This window comes from Vespula pensylvanica, chromosome 13, assembly GCF_014466175.1.
Source record: "Vespula pensylvanica isolate Volc-1 chromosome 13, ASM1446617v1, whole genome shotgun sequence".
Classification (NCBI taxonomy): domain Eukaryota; kingdom Metazoa; phylum Arthropoda; class Insecta; order Hymenoptera; family Vespidae; genus Vespula; species Vespula pensylvanica.
In genome coordinates this window covers 2,109,866-2,130,941 of record NC_057697.1, presented here as the reverse complement: position 1 = coordinate 2,130,941, position 21,076 = coordinate 2,109,866, and the positions used below count along the sequence as shown (strand labels likewise).

Genomic DNA, 21,076 nt, shown 5'->3' with positions numbered 1-21,076 from the left:
AGAGAGAGAGAGAGAGAGAGAGAGAGAGAAAATAAAATAAATAAAATAAAAATAAATAAATGTCATTCCATTGAACGAACATCGTTACGTGTATAAGAGAGAAAGAGAGATAAAGAGAGACGGAGAGAGAACACGATCGATGAAAATTTTTCTTGAGATCTTTCGAGAGAAGAGACACATCAACGAAAGAGCAAGGAAACGAGTAAGAGAACTTTTCAAGAATATATATATATATATATATATATATATATATATATACAGGGGTGCTTCTGCCATGTTATCACGTGACTCGAACTAAATCGCTTCTCAACTCCTTTCGGTGAAATTCGAGTCTTCTCGTTGCACTTCCTAGAAACTCTTCGGACTATGTATACTTCCTATCGTCGATTTTATCAACGAACTGTTACCTTCCATTTTACACATCTTCCTTTTACCTTTCACCCCATCACGCAGTGCACCCCACCCACCATTACGTTCTTTCACAATAGAATTTCAATTTTCTGTTTATCGGTTTATACGTAAGTACGTATAAACGAAGACGACAAGACGAACGAACGGCTATGCTTTTGTTTCGATTTAATTGAAATCGTTCGGAATATATCTGATAGAGTGATTGATATATATATACATATATATGTGTGGGTGGATGTAGACACACACAAGAGAGAGAGAGAGAGAGAGAGAGAGAGAATGTGTCACGTGATCGAAGTTTCATCAAAAATACGTACGATGGCAGAGCTGGTTAATTCCTACTATATAAGGGGTGGGGGTTGGAGGGTATGCGTTTGTAAGTATGCGTTTGTTATCGTTTTTATTAAATGTCGACGGGAGTTCTAAATTAATTTTTTAGCACAAGCTAATTACGATGAATAAAAAAAAAAAGAAAAGAAAAGAAAAGAAGAAAAAAGAAAAAGAAAAAAAAAAGAAGAAAAAGAGGAATTTGTTAAGAGATTAAGTTAAATAAAAAATTAATCGTTAATTTCCATGAGAAGAGGAAGAAAAAAAGAAAATAAATAAATAAATCTAAAAATGGAAGGGGATAATCTTTTCCTTTTTTCTCCCGATAACAACGGAGATACAACGTGGGATTTCGAGCGTTTATAATTAATTATCGATGAAATTAATAACTAACGCCATTTTCTTGTTATAACGATGAAAGAGGGGGAAATAAAAAAAGGATCATTCTTGGAATTAGTAACCCATGTGAATGCAATTTATGCATGAAAGAAAAAAAAAAAGAAGGGAAAAACAATTAAAAAAAGAAAAGAGAAAAAATAAATAAAAATGAAAAAAGAAAATAGAAACGTAAGAATATTTTGTTTCTCAACATCCAAGACTTGATATATTATCTAAATGAAATTATTCTTGGATATTCCGTTGCTCGGTTGTTCTCTCGGTTTATGCAAATGAGCATTGTGCCAAAGCGAAGTACGTTAACGCTTAACACGATATTTTATTAGTATAATTTGTAGTCGAACAAATTTTCCATAAACTGGAAACCTTAATGTTTCTAGTAACTTTTCTATCTATCTACATAATAATAATAATAATAATAATAATAATAATAATAATAATAATAATAATAATAAGAACAACAACAACAACAATATCAATTCGATTACAATAACTTTTCCTACCAACTATTCTACTTATCTTAACGTATCTTACATAATAATAATAATAATAATAAATAAATTAAAAATTAGATCGATTAACGTCGTCTTATCCTAGAAAATCTATGTATCTATATAAGAAATAAAAAAAATAAATAAATAAATAATATATTGATCAGCTGACTTCATCTTATCTGTTCGGTAAACCTCGATTATGATTGACAACATCTGTCGATAATAATTCTCGAAGAATATCATCGAAAAATGATGTGACGTCGTTGATAGGATGACATCCCTACTTGATCTTGAAGAGGTTTTTAGATAGAAAGAAAGGGGAGAGAGAAAAAGAAAGAGAGAGAGAGAGAGAGAGAGAGAGAGAAAAAAAAGATATTGGCGATTGTCGCTCATCCATTATACATGAAAACATGAAAACACTCGATTCACGATCTGAGTAAGTACTTTTTTTTTTAGAGATTCTTCGAGGATCCATTATGCACCTTGGTTAAAGCAACTATCATGAAAAGGTTTACTAAAAGGACAAGCAAACCCTTCTCTTCGGATCTTGCGAAGTAGATTCGAATGCTAGATCCGAAAAGTTATATTTGTCACTGCAAGTATTTCTCTCTTTCTCATGAAAATTTTGTATTACTGCCGTAATTTTTATATTGCCGTCAATTTAAGTCAAAATTAGATTGAAAAAAGAAAAAGAAAAAAAGAAGTCTAATTGCCATTTATCTACTTAAATTGTACGTTTAATTTTTTTTTTCCTTCATAAAATTTATGTCATTCAACATCGTTTAATCATAAATCAAACATAAGAAAAATTGATTGGCCAAGAAAATTACTATAATAATATATACGTACATACATACATACATATACATATATATAAAGAAAAATGACGGAAATATCACGCGAAATGTCTCTCGTCAAAGATTCTCGAACATTTCTATTCGATAGTTTCGTCTTTCTTTGAAAGCTTTCAAATAGATTTTTCTCGACTTACGTTTGCAAGTTTCATGATAAAATCGAAGACGAGAACGAAGATGAAACCGGGTATGAGGAAATGTCTACGACATGCAAAACGATCGAAAGTTCGCGAGTAGAGATAGATAGATAGATAGATAGATAGATAGACAGACAGACAGACAGAAAGAGAGAGAGAGAGAATACGAAAGTGACCTTCGCTTGAGGCAACTTTAAGTGTCCAATCATAGTAATGTCCTCCGTTTGGCTGACGTCACTAAGCCTAATTCCTGCAATTTCCCAATTGCCGATCAAAGTCGCCGGAATCGTAGATTGCATCTCGTGCAACGCGTGCACGTTCGCATCGTGCATCTCATTCGTGTCTCTAACTACTATTTCGCAATACCGAAAGACGGTTTCAAGAACAAAAAGGAAAGGACAGGAAAGGAAAGGAAAGAAAAAAAAAAAGAAAAAAAGGAAATGAAACGTGTTCACGCGGATTTTATCCACTTGAGAAAGAGGGAGTGTATTGTGAAAGAGTAGAAAAAGAGGGAAGAAGAAACAGTCGATTTAACCGGAGACGCCGGTTGACTGGCGTCTCGTCTCTTCTTTTTTTTGCTCCTACCTATGTATCCATCCCCCTCCTCCAGCCCTCTACCGATTTCCCTCTAATTAGACAACCCAGCGCTCTAATTAATCGAGAACGCGGACTTGTACTCCTTTATTCTGCCTATTATCTCGAAAAATTACGCTTTTGTGTTACGTTTCTTTTCTTATATATACATATATATATGTGTGTGTGTAAAAAAAATATTTTTTAAATAAAAAAATAAAGAAGATAAAAATAACTATACGGTCTCCTAAAGATATAGATTTAAAAACAGATTGAACAAAAAAAAGGAGATAATAAATCAATATTTTAACGTTATCTATAATAAATTTCAGATTGTAAATACAGAACGAGCCAGAAGTTTCTAAGTGGTTTTTAAAAATCAAAGTAATGTTCTGTTTAAAATTACCTAGGAACTTTTGACCCTTCCTATAGATATACGATATGCTCTCTCTCTCTCTCTCTCTCTCTCTCTCTCTCTCTCTCTCTCTCTCTCTCTCTCTCTCTCTCTCCCCGTGTGTAAATAAGTAAACTTTGTTCAGTTTGTAAAACTTCTCCAGTCTGTTATGTATTCGCAATTTAATTAGTTTAATTAGATTCGTTAAACATACGTATATACGCTTATTTTATATATATATATACATATATATATATATATATATATATATATATATATACATACATATTCTTTATTTTTTTTAAACTCTTATTCGGAAATGTAATATATATGCTATAGTACATATATGGTCGATAGGAGAATAAAGAAAGAGAATCATTGTTTTATAGAATGAAAGTAGTAGTACGTTTAACTATGCAGCTCGAGCTATGATCCTCTTAGATGCATACAACGCACTTGGATTATATTTAGCTGATGGTTTCAACCGAGAGTTCTAAATTCAAAGATTTTCTTCTTCTCCTTAAAAAAAGGAAGAAAGAAAGAAAGAAAGAAAGAAAACAAGAAAGAGAAAAAAGAGGGAAAAAACGAGAGAAAAAATGCTACAAAATCTCTCTCTCTCTTTTTCTCGAATAAATCTCCAATTACGAAAGGAGGACAATGTTTTTGACCATTATCGATTAACACTCAGCATTATTAATACACAAGGCGTCCATTGAAAGGGGATCACTACGTCATCTAAGCTGTTAACTGTTATCTTTTGTTTTTTATTCTATATATATATTTTTTCCTTCCCTATTTCCATACTTAAATATTCTATATATATATATACATACACACACATCATACATACACCCACACACACACTGTATATCTATTATATTATATTAATACGATTTCATTTAAATTTCTTAGTTGAAATTAATTATCGAAATATCTTCGATTACATTGAACGCAAAAAAAAAGAAATAATAATAATAATAAAAAGCAAGAGTAATTAAATTAATTGTGAATTAATTTATTAAATCATAACTGATATAAGCGTATTTATCGATTTTTTGCTTTTCATATCTTTCTCGATTGTTTATCTGAAAGCGGGACGTTTAAGTACTTAAAAAAATATATATATATAAAATGTATATATATGCAGCAATGTAGTCTTGAGTAAGACACATGTAAAAGTTTACTGCTGGTAAGAGGAGGAGGAGGCACTTTCCGGTCTCACCAGACGCAGACCAAATATGTACATATATGTATAGCTAGCTTAGCCAAGACTAGTAAACGCAACATGAGACTTGGGCCTTAGGCTATGCGACCTACCTTTAGGGTTACAAACATTTCTGATTTTTCATTTATTTCTTTCTTTTTTTTTTTATTTTTTAAGTAGAAGAATATCCTTTTAACGTTAATTAAAATCTATACACGTAGATGAAGATTCCTTCTTCGACCATCCTGAATTATATTTTTCTCGAAATTGCAATAATTGTAACGTTGATCCTTTATCGATTTATTCAATAGTACAAAAATATTACAAAAAGTGTATACACTATCCCCCATTCCTTTCAACCCCATAGATCTCTAGAAATTAGAACGATTATTTACTTACTTACGTTCTGAATTGAAAAAGAAAAAAGAACGACAAAAAAAGAAGCGAAGCTTTAAAAAAATTTCTGAAAAGATTTCGGATCGATTTTCTATAAAGTCGCGTAAAAACTTCTGATGCATCCTGCATGCATAATCATTTAAAAGGTATACACCTAAGTATATATTTTTCCCACCACCCTTTTTTTATTGACTCTTTTAAATTTTTCAAAGTTGAAATGACGATAACATTGACTGAGATCGATACTAGTAATATCCGATTAGTATCTAAAACCATTCCGGCGTAGTTAATCCGTTCGAGTAAGCTACCTACTACTGAACGCATATAACTTTCGTGAGCTTTCAGCGAGCTATCACATATGTATGTAATACATACGTACATATGTATTTATGCATGCGTACGTACGTACGTACGTACGTACGTATGTATGTATGTATGTATGTATGTATGTATGCATGTACACACGTTACATAGGGCACACGTTTAAAGATCGAACGAACGAGTATACCGTCATAATCTGCTTTCGAGTAGATTAACGCTCGCCGTGTTCGATAAATTCCTTGAATAGAATCCTTTGAAGAGAACGAAGCGGAAGAGGAAGAAGAAGAAGAAGAAGAAGAAGAAGAAGAAGAAGAAGAAGAAGAAGAAGAAGAAGAAGAAGAGGAAGAAGATGAAGAGAAGAAGAAGAAAAAGAAGAGGAAGAAGATGAAGAGAAGAAGAAGGAAAAGAAAATGACGAAGTAAAAGCTTCTGAAACGTTTGTACCAAAGATTTTCACAAACGAAAATGGCACTGAAATATATTCGACGAGTCGTTAAAACACGAAGATCATCTACGTAAATAAGTACATTATTGTATATAAGTATCACCAAGGATATCTTCTATATTTAAACAAATTATCTATAATAATAATAATAATAATAATAATAATAATAATAATAATAATAATAATAATAATAGCTACGTAAATTGTTTGCTATGTTATGACAAGAATTTTAACAAGTGTGTGCTACTGTATACGCAGTTCATTTTGTTATGTTTGATATTTGTACACACATAATTTGTGAGAAGCTTGACAAAAGAAGAAGAAAATAAACCGAACAAATAGAAAAAGGAGAACGAAAAGAAAAAAAAAAAAGAAAAACAATCTTGATATCACCAAAAAATATAAATTTGAAGATTTGTTAATTAATCAAATCAATTTTTTCTCAAGATAATTAAAAAAAATCTCTTCTTCTTTTTTGCGTGCTATGAATATTTATCTATGAAAGTATACCTATGCAATGATGTTGTGTGTGTGCATGTGTGCGTTTCTGTGTGTGTGTAAGAAACAGAGAGAGATAGAGATAGAGATAGAGAAAGATACAGAGAGAGAGAGAAGGGGAAAATGCACAGCGTGGTAGGACCGGTTTCAAGATGGGGCTTCGTTCCAGCAACACACACCATAACCTTGCGAGGCTCTACGTATATCATGAAAGCTCGCTCTCGCTCTCTCTCTTTCTCTTTCTCCCTCGTATATACGAAGTGGAGGTGGAGAAGTCGGTGCCGTCGCCATCGTCGTCGCCATATCCACGTTCAGATCCACGTCCGCTGCCATGAACGACCTACGCGAACGAATCGATGTCCCACATCCTCTTCTCTCTCTCTCTCTCTCTCTCTCTCTCTCTCTCTCTCTCTCTCTCTCTCTCTCTCTCTCTCTTTGTCTTTCTCTCTATATAACCTATTTCATATCTTTCTACAGTTATTTCTCTAGATGTATCTTTTCCCCTTCTTTCCTCTTTTTTTCCGTTGTATTACTACTTTTGTTATTTTCATCAGTGATATATTATATATATGTGAATTTTATTATCGCTTGAAAATAATCAATTACATGTGTAAATATATATATATATTTTTTTCTCTTTTTAATAAAGCAAAATTTATATGCCGGACTTTCCTTTTTTTTTTTTTTTTTTTTTATTACTTTTTCACGCTATTACTCTTACTGTAGTAATTTGATTAATGTATTATATTGCATTTATTATAATTATTATAATTTCCATACGAGGAAAATAATATTCTCTGGTCGAAATGGAGGCAAACATTTTTTTTAATTTCCCAACCTCGAAATTGAATTATTAATTAAGTAATTATTTATTCGTTTATTTAATTCAATTAAAGTATCGTCGTAATTGTGAATAAATATAAAAAATATTCTTTTCATTGATAGAAGTAAATCGAGACGCAGAGTATACTGCATTCTTCTTTATTGATAGAAGTATATCTATTCACCGACGTCATCCACTTTAGTCTTCGGACTGTTTAGAAAATATACGAAACATGATCTCCTACTAGCGAAGAGAAGGGGAAGAGTGCATCGAGATATTTTTATCTTATGGAGAATCGTCCGATCGATGGCATCGCGTTCTATAAAAATAATAAAAGGAAAGAGAGAGAGAGAGAGAGAGAGAGAGAGAGAGAGAGAGAAAGAGTGAAGTAAAGTAGAGTAAAGTAAAATCAAGTGAATAAAAAAATTTGTAACGACTTTAATGATACTTCTGCCATCTTAATACGCCATTTTGCTTTTACTACTGCACAGTAATTTTATGCTTTTAAGTGTGTTTATAATTACAACCTTTCGAAAAAATTATTATTTATTTATTTAAAAAAATATAAGAAATTATTACATTTCATATATATATATATAAAATAATTTAAAGTATAATAAAATTTAAAGTTTAAAATACGATAGAGGTAGCTGTACCAAGATGGCCTCCGTAATTCTACTCGCATTACATTCTAAGTAAGATAAGTCAGATACTCGTTGATAAATTTTTCTTCGAAAGGATATGAACACACGCATAAATATACAATTAAGTTTAAACATGACGAACACATATACTTACTATGACGCATTGGCCAACAACGTAAATACTTATAATAGATGAGACATGATCATGAATATTGAAACGAGATTAAGTATGTCTATACGTAGACAAAAATCAAAAGAAAAGAGAGAAAGAAAATAAAATGATTTGAACAAAACTTTAACAAATTTGGTTGTCACAAAAATTTTTCGTGAAAGTTCTGAAATAATTAAGTAATTAAAAGATTAAAAAAGAAAAAAAGAATTATGCTTTAATAATTTATAAATCGATTAATAAGATGATGACGATGACGACGATGATGATGATGATGGCTACACAACGACCTATCGTATCGCAATGAAAACCAAAGTTATGATGAAACGGACGATGAAATTTAATCTTTTATGGTATCAAAACGAGACGAATGAAGTTACACACACTATATATATATTTATGGCGTATATACAAGGAATTGTTATTTTCTCTCGTGATATTTCGAAAAGTCGAGTAGTTATTAATCATGCAAGCAGTGTAAAGAATGATTCTGTGAACGCGCGCGTACATGTGTATTTGTGTATGAAAAATCTCAACACAGCATTCTAGGAAAGACGACGTTGCTGGAATGTCCCCGTTTCATTAGTGCTGACCACGTATATAAAATGTATATGTGTAATCTATGTATGTGTACGTGTAGATGCACTGAAAGACGTTCTACGTAGATACATACTTATATACATACTATATATATATATATATAAGATGGGTCAAAAGTTATTAGGCGAGTCAAAAGTTTCTAGATGATAATTATAAAAATCGATTACTCTCTTTTGAGACTTCTTAGATTTGTAATTACGCTTATAGTTTGACGAGCGAAGCTTGTGGTTTTACAATGTAAAAAAAAAAACAAAAGAAGAAGAAAGAAATAGGCTAATGCTGTTAAGAAAAAAGAGTAATTGATTTTTAAACGGATCTAAGAACTTTTGGCCCACTTAGAAACTTTTTATCCGCGTCCCATAACTATCTAAGCCGTAATCACGAACGATGTATTGTTAATTATAAAATATTTCTAGGGATATCTTTTTCTTAAAAGTATTAGAAATTTCAATCGTACATGTTAACCCTTTCTCTCTCTCGTACTCTTTGACGGATAACTTTTTTTTTAATTCGATCACGACAACGATCAAGCGAATATCGATGCAAATAAAGATAATTTTATCTTTTTCATAAAAATATAAATGAAGAATTTGAAAATTTATACAACATTTACAATAATAATAATAATAATAATAATAATAATAATAATAATAATAATAGTAATAACGATAATAACTAGCTCGTAAAATTAGAATAGAGTCGTGACCAAGAAACAAAAAGAAGAAAAAATAAAGAAAAGGAGCGAAAAAACGGCGAGTAAAATGAAAATGTTCGTTTCAATTTCTTTTCTTTTTTTTTTTTTTTTTGATTCTTTCTTTTTCTTTTTCACCAAAAAAAAATCGATAAAGAGGACATTCTCCTAGGATTAATAATAAAAGGAGAGAGAAGGAGAGAGAGAGAGAGAGAGAGAGAGAGAGAAGAGGGGAAAGGGTGAGAAGGGGAGAGGGTAATTCGACCAGATTGATTAGCCGTGATACCTCGTGTGCGACACACGCGCGCGCGCGTGCCCTTCTCTCTTTGAACACACACGACGATCACGAATATCCAGAGACGTACATGAACACGCATAAGCTCAAGCACACGCACCATACACGCATATAGAAAAGGCTGGCTCCCTCGCACAATCATTTCCATAGCAATTTCTATTCTATTTCCGTTGACGTGGCAATGGCGTTCAATTATAGACTGCAATATTGAGAGGCACGTTTTCCCAATAACCGAAGCGGCTCTCTATATCTCGATCGGCACGACGCGACCCAACGACCGACCGCCATGACGACGGTCTATGGACACCAACTCCAATTGATATCGCGCTTACTTCATATCCTATTTCAACGAAAATTCACTCTTATGTGTGCGTGTGTAAATTCACTCTCGTCTTATATATATGTATATATGTGCATATATACATATGCATTCATATATTAAGCACATATATTACACACATACTTATTCGCGATAAAAAATAGTAAAATGTTTGGAAAAAATAATAGACTTATTCTTTTTATCTTCAATTTGTACGTGTGTGTATGTGTGTTTATTCATATAACGTAACAACATAAGATAAATCAAAAGTATTAAGGTGATTTTGTTTTTTTTTTTAAATATATACATCTATGCATGTTTGTATGACTTGTATTACGTGATAACACAGGATAAACGAAAAGTTCTCGGATGACACTTTTTTCTTATTCTATATTTGTATGCATGTGGGTGTGTGCTTATATGACTTGTATCATGTGATAAGACAGGGTAAACCAAAAGTTCTTGGATGACATTTCTTTTTTTTTTTTTTTTTTCTTAATCTATCAGTGTGTACATATGTATTTATGCATATGTTTGTACGACTTGTATCACGTGATAATATAAAATGGAGCGAAAGTTCCTGAATGATTTTAAAAATCAATTAATTACTCTTTCTAGATTAATTATTTTTTTGTTATCTTTCTTCATACACATACTGACTTGAGAAGTTCTGTGTATCACGTATCAATATACACTGTATATTAAATAATAAAATAATAAAATAATAATGGACGAAAGAATAAATGTAATTGAGAATTTTAACTTTAATTAAGTTTCAATCGAAATTAACGATTTCAATATTAACGTTAGTGAGTATAATTAAAATTCTGTATAACGTTAATCGTACTATTAATAACCCTTTATTAAAATATATCTGGTATAATTATTACCGCATGTAGTTTCCAAAAAAAAAAAAAGAAAACTGGACAAATAATAAAAACTCTCCTTCGCCCTATAAACAAAACTAAAAGGAAAAAAAAAAACTAATTCTTTTCGAAGCCTGATCTTCTCATGCGTATGCGATAACAAAACAAAAATCCAAAAAATAACACACCAGTAACTCCGCCAGATGAAAATATTTTTCTATATTATCGGGACCGAGAAAAAAAATATTTTAACGACGTTCGTTCGAATGGAAATTATAATCACGATACCCTTTATAATCCTTTTTTAAAAAAGACAACTGAAAGATAAAACAATGAAACAATAGAACAATAAATAAATAAAAAAATAAATAAATAAATAAATGAATAAACGATCTTTGATTCCGATTATTCGTCTCTGTCTTCGTCGTATCTCAGAAAATAAAAGGAATCAAAAAAAAAAAAAAAAAGTAAAGGGAAACAACAAGGAAAAAACAAACACAAACAAACAAACAAACAAACAAACAAAAAGTAGACACCATAAACGGGGTCGAAACGATAATGAACGTTCTCAATGTCGAATGGGGATGATATCGCGTGAAGGATCGCTGATCCTCTAAAGGAACTATAGTCAAAGGACTTATGTTAGGTAAAAGAGTTGATAGACAATGGGCTTGTCTTCTTCGTTGAACCTTCTCTTTCCTTCTCTCTCTCTCTCTTTCTCTTTCACACACACACACACACATACACTTACATGCATACACATACATACTCTTTGCTCCATATACACTGGAATTAATTATATCCGTGACCGGGGCTCGTGACAAAGGGGTTAAAGGAAAGCAAGAGAGAAGAAGGGAGGATGGGAGAAAGGGAGAGAAAAGGAAGGGTGAGGCGTGAGGGATGTACAGAGAAGAAAAGGGAAGAGGGGTTAGAACGAGAATGAAATATATATGCATATGGCGTAAAAGAGAAAGAGAGAGAGAGAGAGACCGACGAATAATGAGAATGAGAGAGACAGATAGATGGATGGATAGATAGATAGATAGATAGATAGATAGATAAATAGATAGATAGATAGAGACGGAGAGAGGAATTGGAGAAACAAAGAGTAGACCAACAATTCGCATATTCGAGAGAGAGAAAGAGACGGATGCATATAAACGAGACTTTCATATATGTATATATATGTGAGTCGGATATGCAAGAGACAGACTCGTTAGCCACTCGTCAAAACAAATCGTGCTCCCTGAAAATAATGTCTACCGTATATCGTATACGCATTTATCTATCTCTCTCTGATGTATGTATATATGTATGTATATATGTAGGTAGGTAGGTATGATGTATGTATGATATATGTACGTATGGATGGATATGTATGTGTATGGGTATCAAAGGAAACATCGTTGGTGGCTCGTCGTCTTGACTTCGTACGGCTCTTTTCCTTGTCTCGTACATTACCGTTAGAAATACGTAGTCTTTCTCTCTCCTTCTCCCTCTCTTAGTTTCTTCTTCTTCTGCTTCGTCTCTCTTCGTCTATCTTTTATAAGATCATCTTTAACTATATTTTTTACTCTTAAGTAACAACATGCAATTGACTGTCACCGTATATTCTTAACGAGATCATAATAATAATAATAATAATAATAATGACAATTATAATCATAATAGTAATGATAATAACGATGTAACGAGTATGAGAAAATTTGATTTGTCACGATCTATCAACGAAAAGAAAAAATACGTAAATAAAATTGACGATTAATGAGAATAATATCGGATATAAACATGAAATCGTTCGTTAAAATTCTATATACGGTATAATGTCGTATCGTGTCTCAGTTTTTGTCACGCGAATGATTATTATAAATTTCGTAGAATTACTTCATAATGATTCGTACGAGTTAACCCCAAAAAAGGAGATATCTGTCGAGAAACTCGTCGATTATCCGAGTTCTAATTTCAAAACAGTAGCACTTTCCAGGTTGCATCAACGACGTACAAGATGGTCATCGAGGTCGACTTGGTATATCTTTCATCAAGGTCATGTTTCTCGTATATATGTTATCTCTTATAATATAAATATAAGAAATAAATATCTCTTATAAACATAACAAGAAGTAACGGATGTGTTCCAATAAAGATAATCGTTCGCAAATTAACTTTAGACACGTAGTTTTTAACCTAAACGTGATTCTTCGTGTCAATTATTACGAATACATACATAAATATATAATTTGATCGCATATTTATCAATGTTACTCGGTTATTTCGACTTTGGTGTCACGTATTTCGCCAAACGTTATTAAAATGAAAATAAAAATGAAGACGGAAGTAAAAACAAAAAAGAAAAGGAAAATAAGGATATAAGATTAAAAAGAGATGAAAGAGAGAGCGAGAGCGAGAGAGAGAGAGAGAGAGAGAGAGAGAGAGAAAGGATGAGACGAGGATCGACGAAACGAGCCGAAGATCGGATCGTCGTCGGCCTCGTCGCCATTTTCTAACTCCGTTTGGAGTCCGCGGCTTCTCCCTCAGGTGAAATGTAAGACCACACGCGCGTAACGCGCAAGAAATTCAAATGAGATAAAAAGAAAAGAAAGAAAAAAGAGGAAGAGAATCAGAATGAGAAAGAGAGAAAGAAAGAGAGAGAAAGATGCGTTGCGCGCGTGCCACAGTGTCCGCGTGCACACGAGGCTCGCTCGTACCATCCAAAGCAGAGGATCGAGAGAGAGAGAGAGAGTGCCCCCACCCCTCACCCTAGGCCAGGCCAGGGCAACGTGCAAAGCAACGAAGAAATCGCGCGAGACGCCGAATATCTTACTACTACTTTATACATATCTACTCGTATATATATTTATATATATATATATGTACATACATATATATCTATCTATCCTAAAAAATATATCCACGGTTTCTAAGTAAATGCTCAAATGTTCTTTCTCCTTTTTCTCCTTCTCCTATCGTCCTTTGTCCTATTAGTTCGGAATATAAATAAAGAGAAAAAGGATAGAGAGATAGAGAGGGTAGATTTCGTTGGGACATTATCTATGTATATAACGCACATATTAATAAGAATATCGGACTTTACGTAATATAGTCCGCGATAAAGAAACGAATGTTAACGAAAAAGGAAAAAAGAAGAAATTAAAACTAAGAAAAAGCTGAAACGGCGTAAGAGATATAATATTAGGATAGAAAGTGGTATCGAAAGAAAAAAAGAGAGAAAAAAACGGAATGATCGTTCCTACCTCCGTAGCGGCGTTGCATTCCGTGAGAATGACGGCCGTGCTAACCAGAATCCACAATATCCTTCGTCTCATTTTTCTCTGTGTTTTCAGGTAGGCTCCTGGCGAGCCCGCAGCTGTAACGCCGTTTTCACGAAAGCGAATAAAGTATGATTCGCAGCCGCGTAAGTCGCAGCCAGAAAAAGGAAGCAACGAAAAATCGAAGAGAGCAACAACGCGACACACACCACACTGATCGATGAATCGCGAGACACTGAGGGCGCGACGATCGATCCGCTTTCATCGTTCTCCGGTGATCGCCATTTTTATCGACCGCTGCGCCATCACGTAGCTCGCGTTGGTTCTACTCTTCGTTTTCCATGAGATCGCAGCGCCATCGCAATATCCAATCGAAGCTATGAAACTGTCGGCATAGTAGAGCGGTAAATTTAAATTTTTTGTTTATTTTAATCTTTCAATATATATATATGTGTGTATGTGTGTGTGTGTATATTTGAAATTCAATCATTTTTTTTAAATAAGAATTATTAAGTATCTTCCTTCTTATGTGACGTCGTATTCTTTTCTAAATTTTGTAAAAATCGAAGATTTTCATTGATATCTCGATTGTATTCTTCGATTTTATTACGCATTATGTTAACCTCCTTTTGCATGTTTTTAACTTCGTTTTGCGTTTTTCGTTTAAGTATTTCTAATAATTCTTTATCCTGAATAATCGATAAAAAATTATATAATGTTCTCTCTCAACGTTATTATAGTAATCGTACAAACAAAATGTTTAAAAAAGTTTTTGATCAAACGATATGTCGTTTACCTTTTTGTAATAATATTCTGTTTCGTATGCTACATTTTCGTCCAACAATTTATTATTCTTATATAAAGCATTGTTTTCTGTATTGAAACATCTATAATTAGCAAACAAATGTTATTTCATTGACGACGTTGTAACGTAAGTTTTTTTTCTAACCTTAATATATTATCAATTCCAATTATTACATATTACCTATGAGACAAATTTATTAATTACCTATATATTGGAGCACTTGATACTTTACCAATGTAACGAAACATATTAAATTAATTGAATTGATTACTTTACTTCGAATTTCACCTTTAAAATATAATAGACTATAAATAAGTATATTCGAGGTATCAAAGAAATCTATATTTGATTATTATTAACTTTGAACTTGCTAACCTTTCAGAACAAATGACATTTACCATATCGACTTAACAATTGTTTTGTATTTTAGATCAATTTCAAATATTTAGAAACATTTTGCGTTATAATGGCTTTTATTTCGAATAATTACTGTCTCCGTTACATTATTTGTTACATCATTGGTTAAAAATTGAATATATTAATGCATTATTTGAAAATATATACAAATCTATTAAATATAGCAATCTTTTGAGACAAATCTGTTAACTATTGATAACATATTACTGAGATCAGTTCTTTTAATATTCAATAATTATCGATAAAGCCAAGTTCATTAAAAATAATTGATAAAAACAATTGAATCTGGCATAAAAAAAGAAAAAAAGTGTGACTGTTCTAACGACCCTACTATAACCTTTCATCATTTATACATGATGAAATATCAGCTGTATTCCTTTATAAAGCTTGTAGACATAGATGGATAATATATTTAATGTTCTGTAGTACGCATTTCGGCCATCCTCGCGTTATGACGTTCTATAGCTTCTTGATGGCGCCGGATCTGTTCCTCATGAAAAGCAATTTCGTCGCGAATGCCTTCTCTCAACTTTCTTATCTGTTCCTTTTGCTAAAGTAGGGAGAAACAGTAAAAACATATATATATTTTTTTTTTAAATATATAAATCTGGCAAACATCTATCACAATACAATATTCAAATTTTTTTGAGAACAAATCAGATATAACTCCTATTATTTAACAGACCTGATTATAAAAGTATTGATCTTCATGAGCAATTTCCATTTGTCCAAAAGCTCCTCCAGCTTCACGGATAGCACCAGCTCTGCCACCTCTATTTGAACCAGAACCAGATGCACCAGTCATTCTAGCTTGACTAGAATCAAATACTTTGTACATTCTTCTGAAAATTTATCTAATGACCCGAAAGAATATGAACCTACTATAATTATTTAATGATTGAATCAAATCCAAATCAATTGTTTATCAGGTATAACTATGATGCAATAATCAGAAGTGTCATCAAGACAAAAATAAAAACAACGTAGAAGAATGAGTAAATATTATTACTACAATGCTAAAAATAGATTATAAATCTATAGTTGGATCAAATTCGATCTCAAATTAGATTCAAAATTATTTAAATAGAAGAGTAGAAGCATGAATAAACGTTTGAGTAAACACATTCCTAAATATAGATTAGTCACAAACAAACATTTGACAGTAAACATATTTCTAAATATAGATTATAATGTGACAAACATATTTAAGGTTAAATTGAATTTTCTCCTTCTACATATATACATTACATAATATTTCACTAAAAAACGCAATCATATCGTTTACGTCGAAGGAAATAAGGAAATAAGGAAATAAGTTTGAAATTATTTTAAAAATAAAGATTTCAAAGGTTATAGATATATACATGTTAATGAAAAAGAGAAAGAAAAATTTCTTTTCAAACTGTTTAGAAAAATTATTAAAACCTATTCAATTATATTAGTAGACATTATTTAAGAAATATTTTTTTATATACCTGAAAGCAGAAATATTCCGTGAAAATGTAGTACCAATTCGTTGCATATTTAACAATATCGTTACCTTTAAAATAATACCGGAAAAATACTACGTCTGATTTATCTTAACACGTACCAGTTCTCATACGCACTATCGAATATTCCTTCGAACAATTCGATTTTAATGAAAAGGAACCTTGCGGGAAAAATTTTCATTACTTTATAGCGATTAGTTCGAAAAATGGCCGAAGGCGGCGCTGAATATACCGACAAATATCTATATGAGTAAAAAATCTATATATCATCCTTATTCTGGTTAATCCATAAATGTTGTGTGTATATATATATTCTAATCGTGATGCATATATATATGTATGTATATTGTTTATATATTATATATATATATATGTATGTATATAAAATAGCACGTACTTTCATTTTCATATCGTTACACTGCTCTCAAGAATAAAAATAAGGAAAACAAAAAGAAAAAAAAAAAAGAATTAACCTTCCGGGATCACTTATATTCAACTCGAGCATTATCTCCTTCAGTTCCGCCAATTTATATTCGCTCAAAGCAATTCGTTTACGCATTTGTGCCGTTTCGAGATTGCTTTCCAATCGTTGCATACGAATTTGTTCTTCCAGATATTGACTTTCTCGGATAAATAGTTCTCTCTCCCTGACTCTCAAAATTTGTAATCTTCTTATACTTTCTTCCGGTGTATATTGTTCCGATAAACGATAATAATCCTCTTCTTCTATAATGGTTTCCCTTAATCTACTAAGATATACTAAGAGAAGGAACAAAGAAAATAAACGAAAAAGAAAAAAAAAAGAAAAATTAAAAACAAATATGAAGTAACAATATACGATATAATATATGCGTATGTCTGTACGTACGGACGCTTTGCAAGTGATTATTATTAATATTACTATTATTATTATAATATTATTATTACCATCATGTTGGTCTGCTTCAGATCTCATTAACGATCTCGATTCAGTGGGAACACCAGTTGATCTCATAGATAATCCTTCCCTTCTATCAGGTTCTCTTACATTAACAATAAATCTGTTCGCGTAAGCGGGTAGTACTTAAAGAAAAACAAAATAAATAAAAAAAAGAAACAGAAACAGATATAGAACAACAAATAGAATATCGATATACGAGAAATGTGCGTATATTGCACGTACGTATGTACGTATACTGCGTCGTACGCGAAGAGAATGATGCCAGGTATTCGTACAGTTTCAAAAACTAACAAAGTGGGGGAATAAATAGATGGTGTCTCGAACGCGTTATTCGGAATAGTATAGTGTACGGTTGTGTTGTTATTATTATTATTACTACTACTATTATTATTATTATCATCATCACCATCATTGTATCCTTGGGTGCCCTCGACATAGAGATAAAATCTCTTTCTATATATATATATATATATATATATGTAAACTCGTTGTAAATAAGAATAGGTTTGTGTCGACGTGGAGGGGAACGAGTCAAAATATTCGACGTTCCGTTATACGTGATCAGATCGAACCAAACGAAATGTTCCTGGTCGTTTTTTCCCTCTTTCTATTTCTATCTCTATCTCTATTTCTATCTCTATTCTTTCCTATCTCTCTATCTCTGTATTTCTCTATTTCCCTATCTTTACATCTTTATCTCTCTTCTCCGTAAACGTGGTATACGTACTTACTTATTTATTTTGTAAGTTACAATTATCATTATTATTACCACGATGCGGAGTTGACAAGCTGCTGGATGATGATCTTATGTCGGGGTCACTTACGGACGATCTCATAGGAATATTTCTTTCCCTCGTAAAAGGTTCTCTTATTCCAACCCACGATTCTTCGTAATGCGGTAGTACTTGAAAGAGAAAAGGAAAAAGAAAGAAATAAAAAAGTAAATATAAGAAGAAAGAAAAGAAGAAGAAAAAAAAAGATAAAAATAGAAACAAGCGTGAAAGAACAATTGGTATAAGAGAAATGAATGTTTGTGTGTATGTATGTATGTATGTATGTATGTTTTTTAAAGGAATCATTATTATTATTACCACGAGGTCGGCTTGGTAAGGTTCTCGCTGGTCTTATTTCAACTTCACTACTGGCCGATCTCATAGGAACTCTTTCCCTCGTAATAGACTCTCTTGTTCTAGCCCGTGGTTCCGGGTAATATGGTTGTACTTGAACGTGAAAAAGAAATAGAAATAAAAAAGTAAATATAAAAGTAAAGGAAGAAAAAATAAGAGAAAAAAATAAACGTGAAAGAACAATCGATGTATGAATATATGCATGTACTTTGTAAAGGAATCATTAATATTACCATGAGGTCGGCTCGGCAAAGTCCTTGCTGATGGTCTTACTTCGATGTTACTATCGGCCGATCTCACAGGATTGTTTGTTTCCATTATAATAGACTCTCTTGTTCTAGCCCGAGGTTCCGGACAATATGATTGTACTTAAACGTGACAAAGAAATAGAAATAAAAGAGTAAATATAAAAATGAAGGAAGAAAAAATAAGAGAAAAAAATAAAAGTGAAAGAACAATCTATGTATGAATATATGCATGTACTTCGTAAAGGAATCATTAAATTACCATGAGGTCGGCTTGGCAAAGTCCTTGCTGATGGTCTTACTTGGATATCACTATCGGCCGGTCTCATAGGAATATCTGTTTCCGTTATAATAGGCTCGGTCACTATAATCTGTGGTTCCGGGTAATATGGTTGTACTTGAACGTGAAAAAGAAATAGAAATAAAAAAGTAAATATAAAAATAAAGGAAGAAAAAATAAGATAAGAAAATAAACGTAAAAAAATAATCGGTATAAGAAAAACGTATGAGTATATGCATGCAATTCGTAAAGATATTATTAATATTACCATTAGGTCGGCTTGGCAAAGTCCTTGCTGATGGTCTTACTTGAATGTCACTATCGGCCGGTCTCATAGGAATATCTGTTTCTATTATAATAGGCTCTCTTACTCTAGCTCGTGGTATCGGGTAATACGGTTGTACTTGAAAGTGAAAAGAAAAAGGTAGAAATAAAAAAGTAAACATAAAAAGAAACAAAGAAAAGAATAAAATGAAAGAAACGTGAAAGAACAATAGATATAAGAGAAACGCATAAGAGTATTTTGTAAAGGAATTATTAATGTTACCATGAGGTTGGCTTGGCAAAGTCGTTACTGATGGCCTCACTTCGATGTTACTATCGGCCGGTCTTGCACGAATATTTGTTTGTGCTATTCTCTCTCTTACTCTAAGCCAAGATTCTGGGTAATACGGTTGTATTTGAAAGAGAAAATGAAAAGAAAAGAAAAGAAAATTAATATAAAAATAAAGGAAGGTAAAAAAAGAAATTAAGAAATAGAAACAAACGAGGGAAAACAATATAGGAGAAATGCATGAGTGTATGTATGTACTAAAGGATTATTATTATTATTATTATTATTATTACCACGAGGTGGATTTGGTAAGGGTGCTGATGCTCTTTCTTCGATGTTACTATCGACTGTTCTCACAGGACTTTCTCTTTCTCTCATAACAGAATCTCTTATTCTAAGCCATGACTCCGGATAATACGGTTGTACTTAAAAAATAAAAAAAGATAAAATGAAATAAATAAAATTAGAAAGAAATGTATATATAAAAATTATCAAGAAAAAAAGAATAGAATCAAAGTACACCTGTACGTATACTTTGTGAGCGATTATAATTATAATAATAATTGTTATTGTTATTACCATGAGCTTGAGTTGGTAAATTGCTCTTTGATGATTCTTCGGTCACAACATCAGCCGAACCCATAGGAATTGCTTCTATTGTTCCATCAGGTGCTTTTATCGTAATCCATGCTTCGGTGGATCCATGGTGTGGATCTATGTAAAAAGAAAAATAAATTATATAAATAATCATAATGAATAGAAAAGAAAAAAAAATATAGGAGTAAAAAAGAATATAAAAATGAAAGAAAAAATTATTATCATTATTAATTATTAGTTATTAGTATTCTGATATTATTATTAGTTATTAGTTATTACCATTAGACTGATGAATAGTTTCGACTCTTGATGGAGCGGGCATCGTTCTTTCTCTGGAATTATCATCACCCGTTCTTACAGATTCTTTATATCTAGTCCAATTGTCGCTCGGATTTAATGGTTGTACTTGCAAAAAAAAGAAAGAAAGAAAAAAAATTGTAACGAAAATTCGAAGGAAAAAAATGTATAAGGAAAGGAAAGAACATACAAATAAAAAAAGA

At 31.9% G+C, this 21,076-nt stretch overlaps 3 protein-coding genes across 3 annotated transcripts in view; all 3 read right to left on the bottom strand.

Annotated features, from left to right (window-relative positions):
• Positions 1–14,363, bottom strand: part of LOC122633893 (syndecan) — a 24,803-nt gene extending 10,440 nt beyond the window's left edge. The window contains exon 1 of the mRNA XM_043822348.1: positions 14,108–14,363. Coding sequence (XP_043678283.1) covers positions 14,108–14,179 — 72 coding nt within the window. The 5' untranslated portion in view covers positions 14,180–14,363. The remainder of the gene's footprint in view (positions 1–14,107) is intronic.
• Positions 14,364–14,584: 221 nt separating this feature from the next.
• Positions 14,585–15,029, bottom strand: LOC122633944 (the record flags this gene model as incomplete). The annotated part of the gene is made up of 2 exons (XM_043822441.1): positions 14,585–14,811; positions 14,919–15,029. Coding segments are annotated over 2 exons (291 nt in total), but the record flags the coding sequence as incomplete, so codon positions are not given.
• A 727-nt stretch (positions 15,030–15,756) lies between these two features.
• The window catches only part of LOC122633943, an 11,696-nt gene continuing 6,376 nt past the window's right edge, over positions 15,757–21,076 (bottom strand). The window contains exons 19-30 of the mRNA XM_043822439.1: positions 20,856–20,862; positions 20,559–20,693; positions 20,273–20,404; positions 19,974–20,087; positions 19,695–19,829; positions 19,385–19,543; positions 19,135–19,269; positions 18,866–18,994; positions 17,762–17,896; positions 17,308–17,593; positions 16,030–16,186; positions 15,757–15,894 (exon numbers count right to left, since the gene is read on the bottom strand). Coding sequence (XP_043678374.1) covers positions 15,757–15,894; positions 16,030–16,186; positions 17,308–17,593; positions 17,762–17,896; positions 18,866–18,994; positions 19,135–19,269; positions 19,385–19,543; positions 19,695–19,829; positions 19,974–20,087; positions 20,273–20,404; positions 20,559–20,693; positions 20,856–20,862 — 1,662 coding nt within the window. The remainder of the gene's footprint in view (positions 15,895–16,029; positions 16,187–17,307; positions 17,594–17,761; positions 17,897–18,865; positions 18,995–19,134; positions 19,270–19,384; positions 19,544–19,694; positions 19,830–19,973; positions 20,088–20,272; positions 20,405–20,558; positions 20,694–20,855; positions 20,863–21,076) is intronic.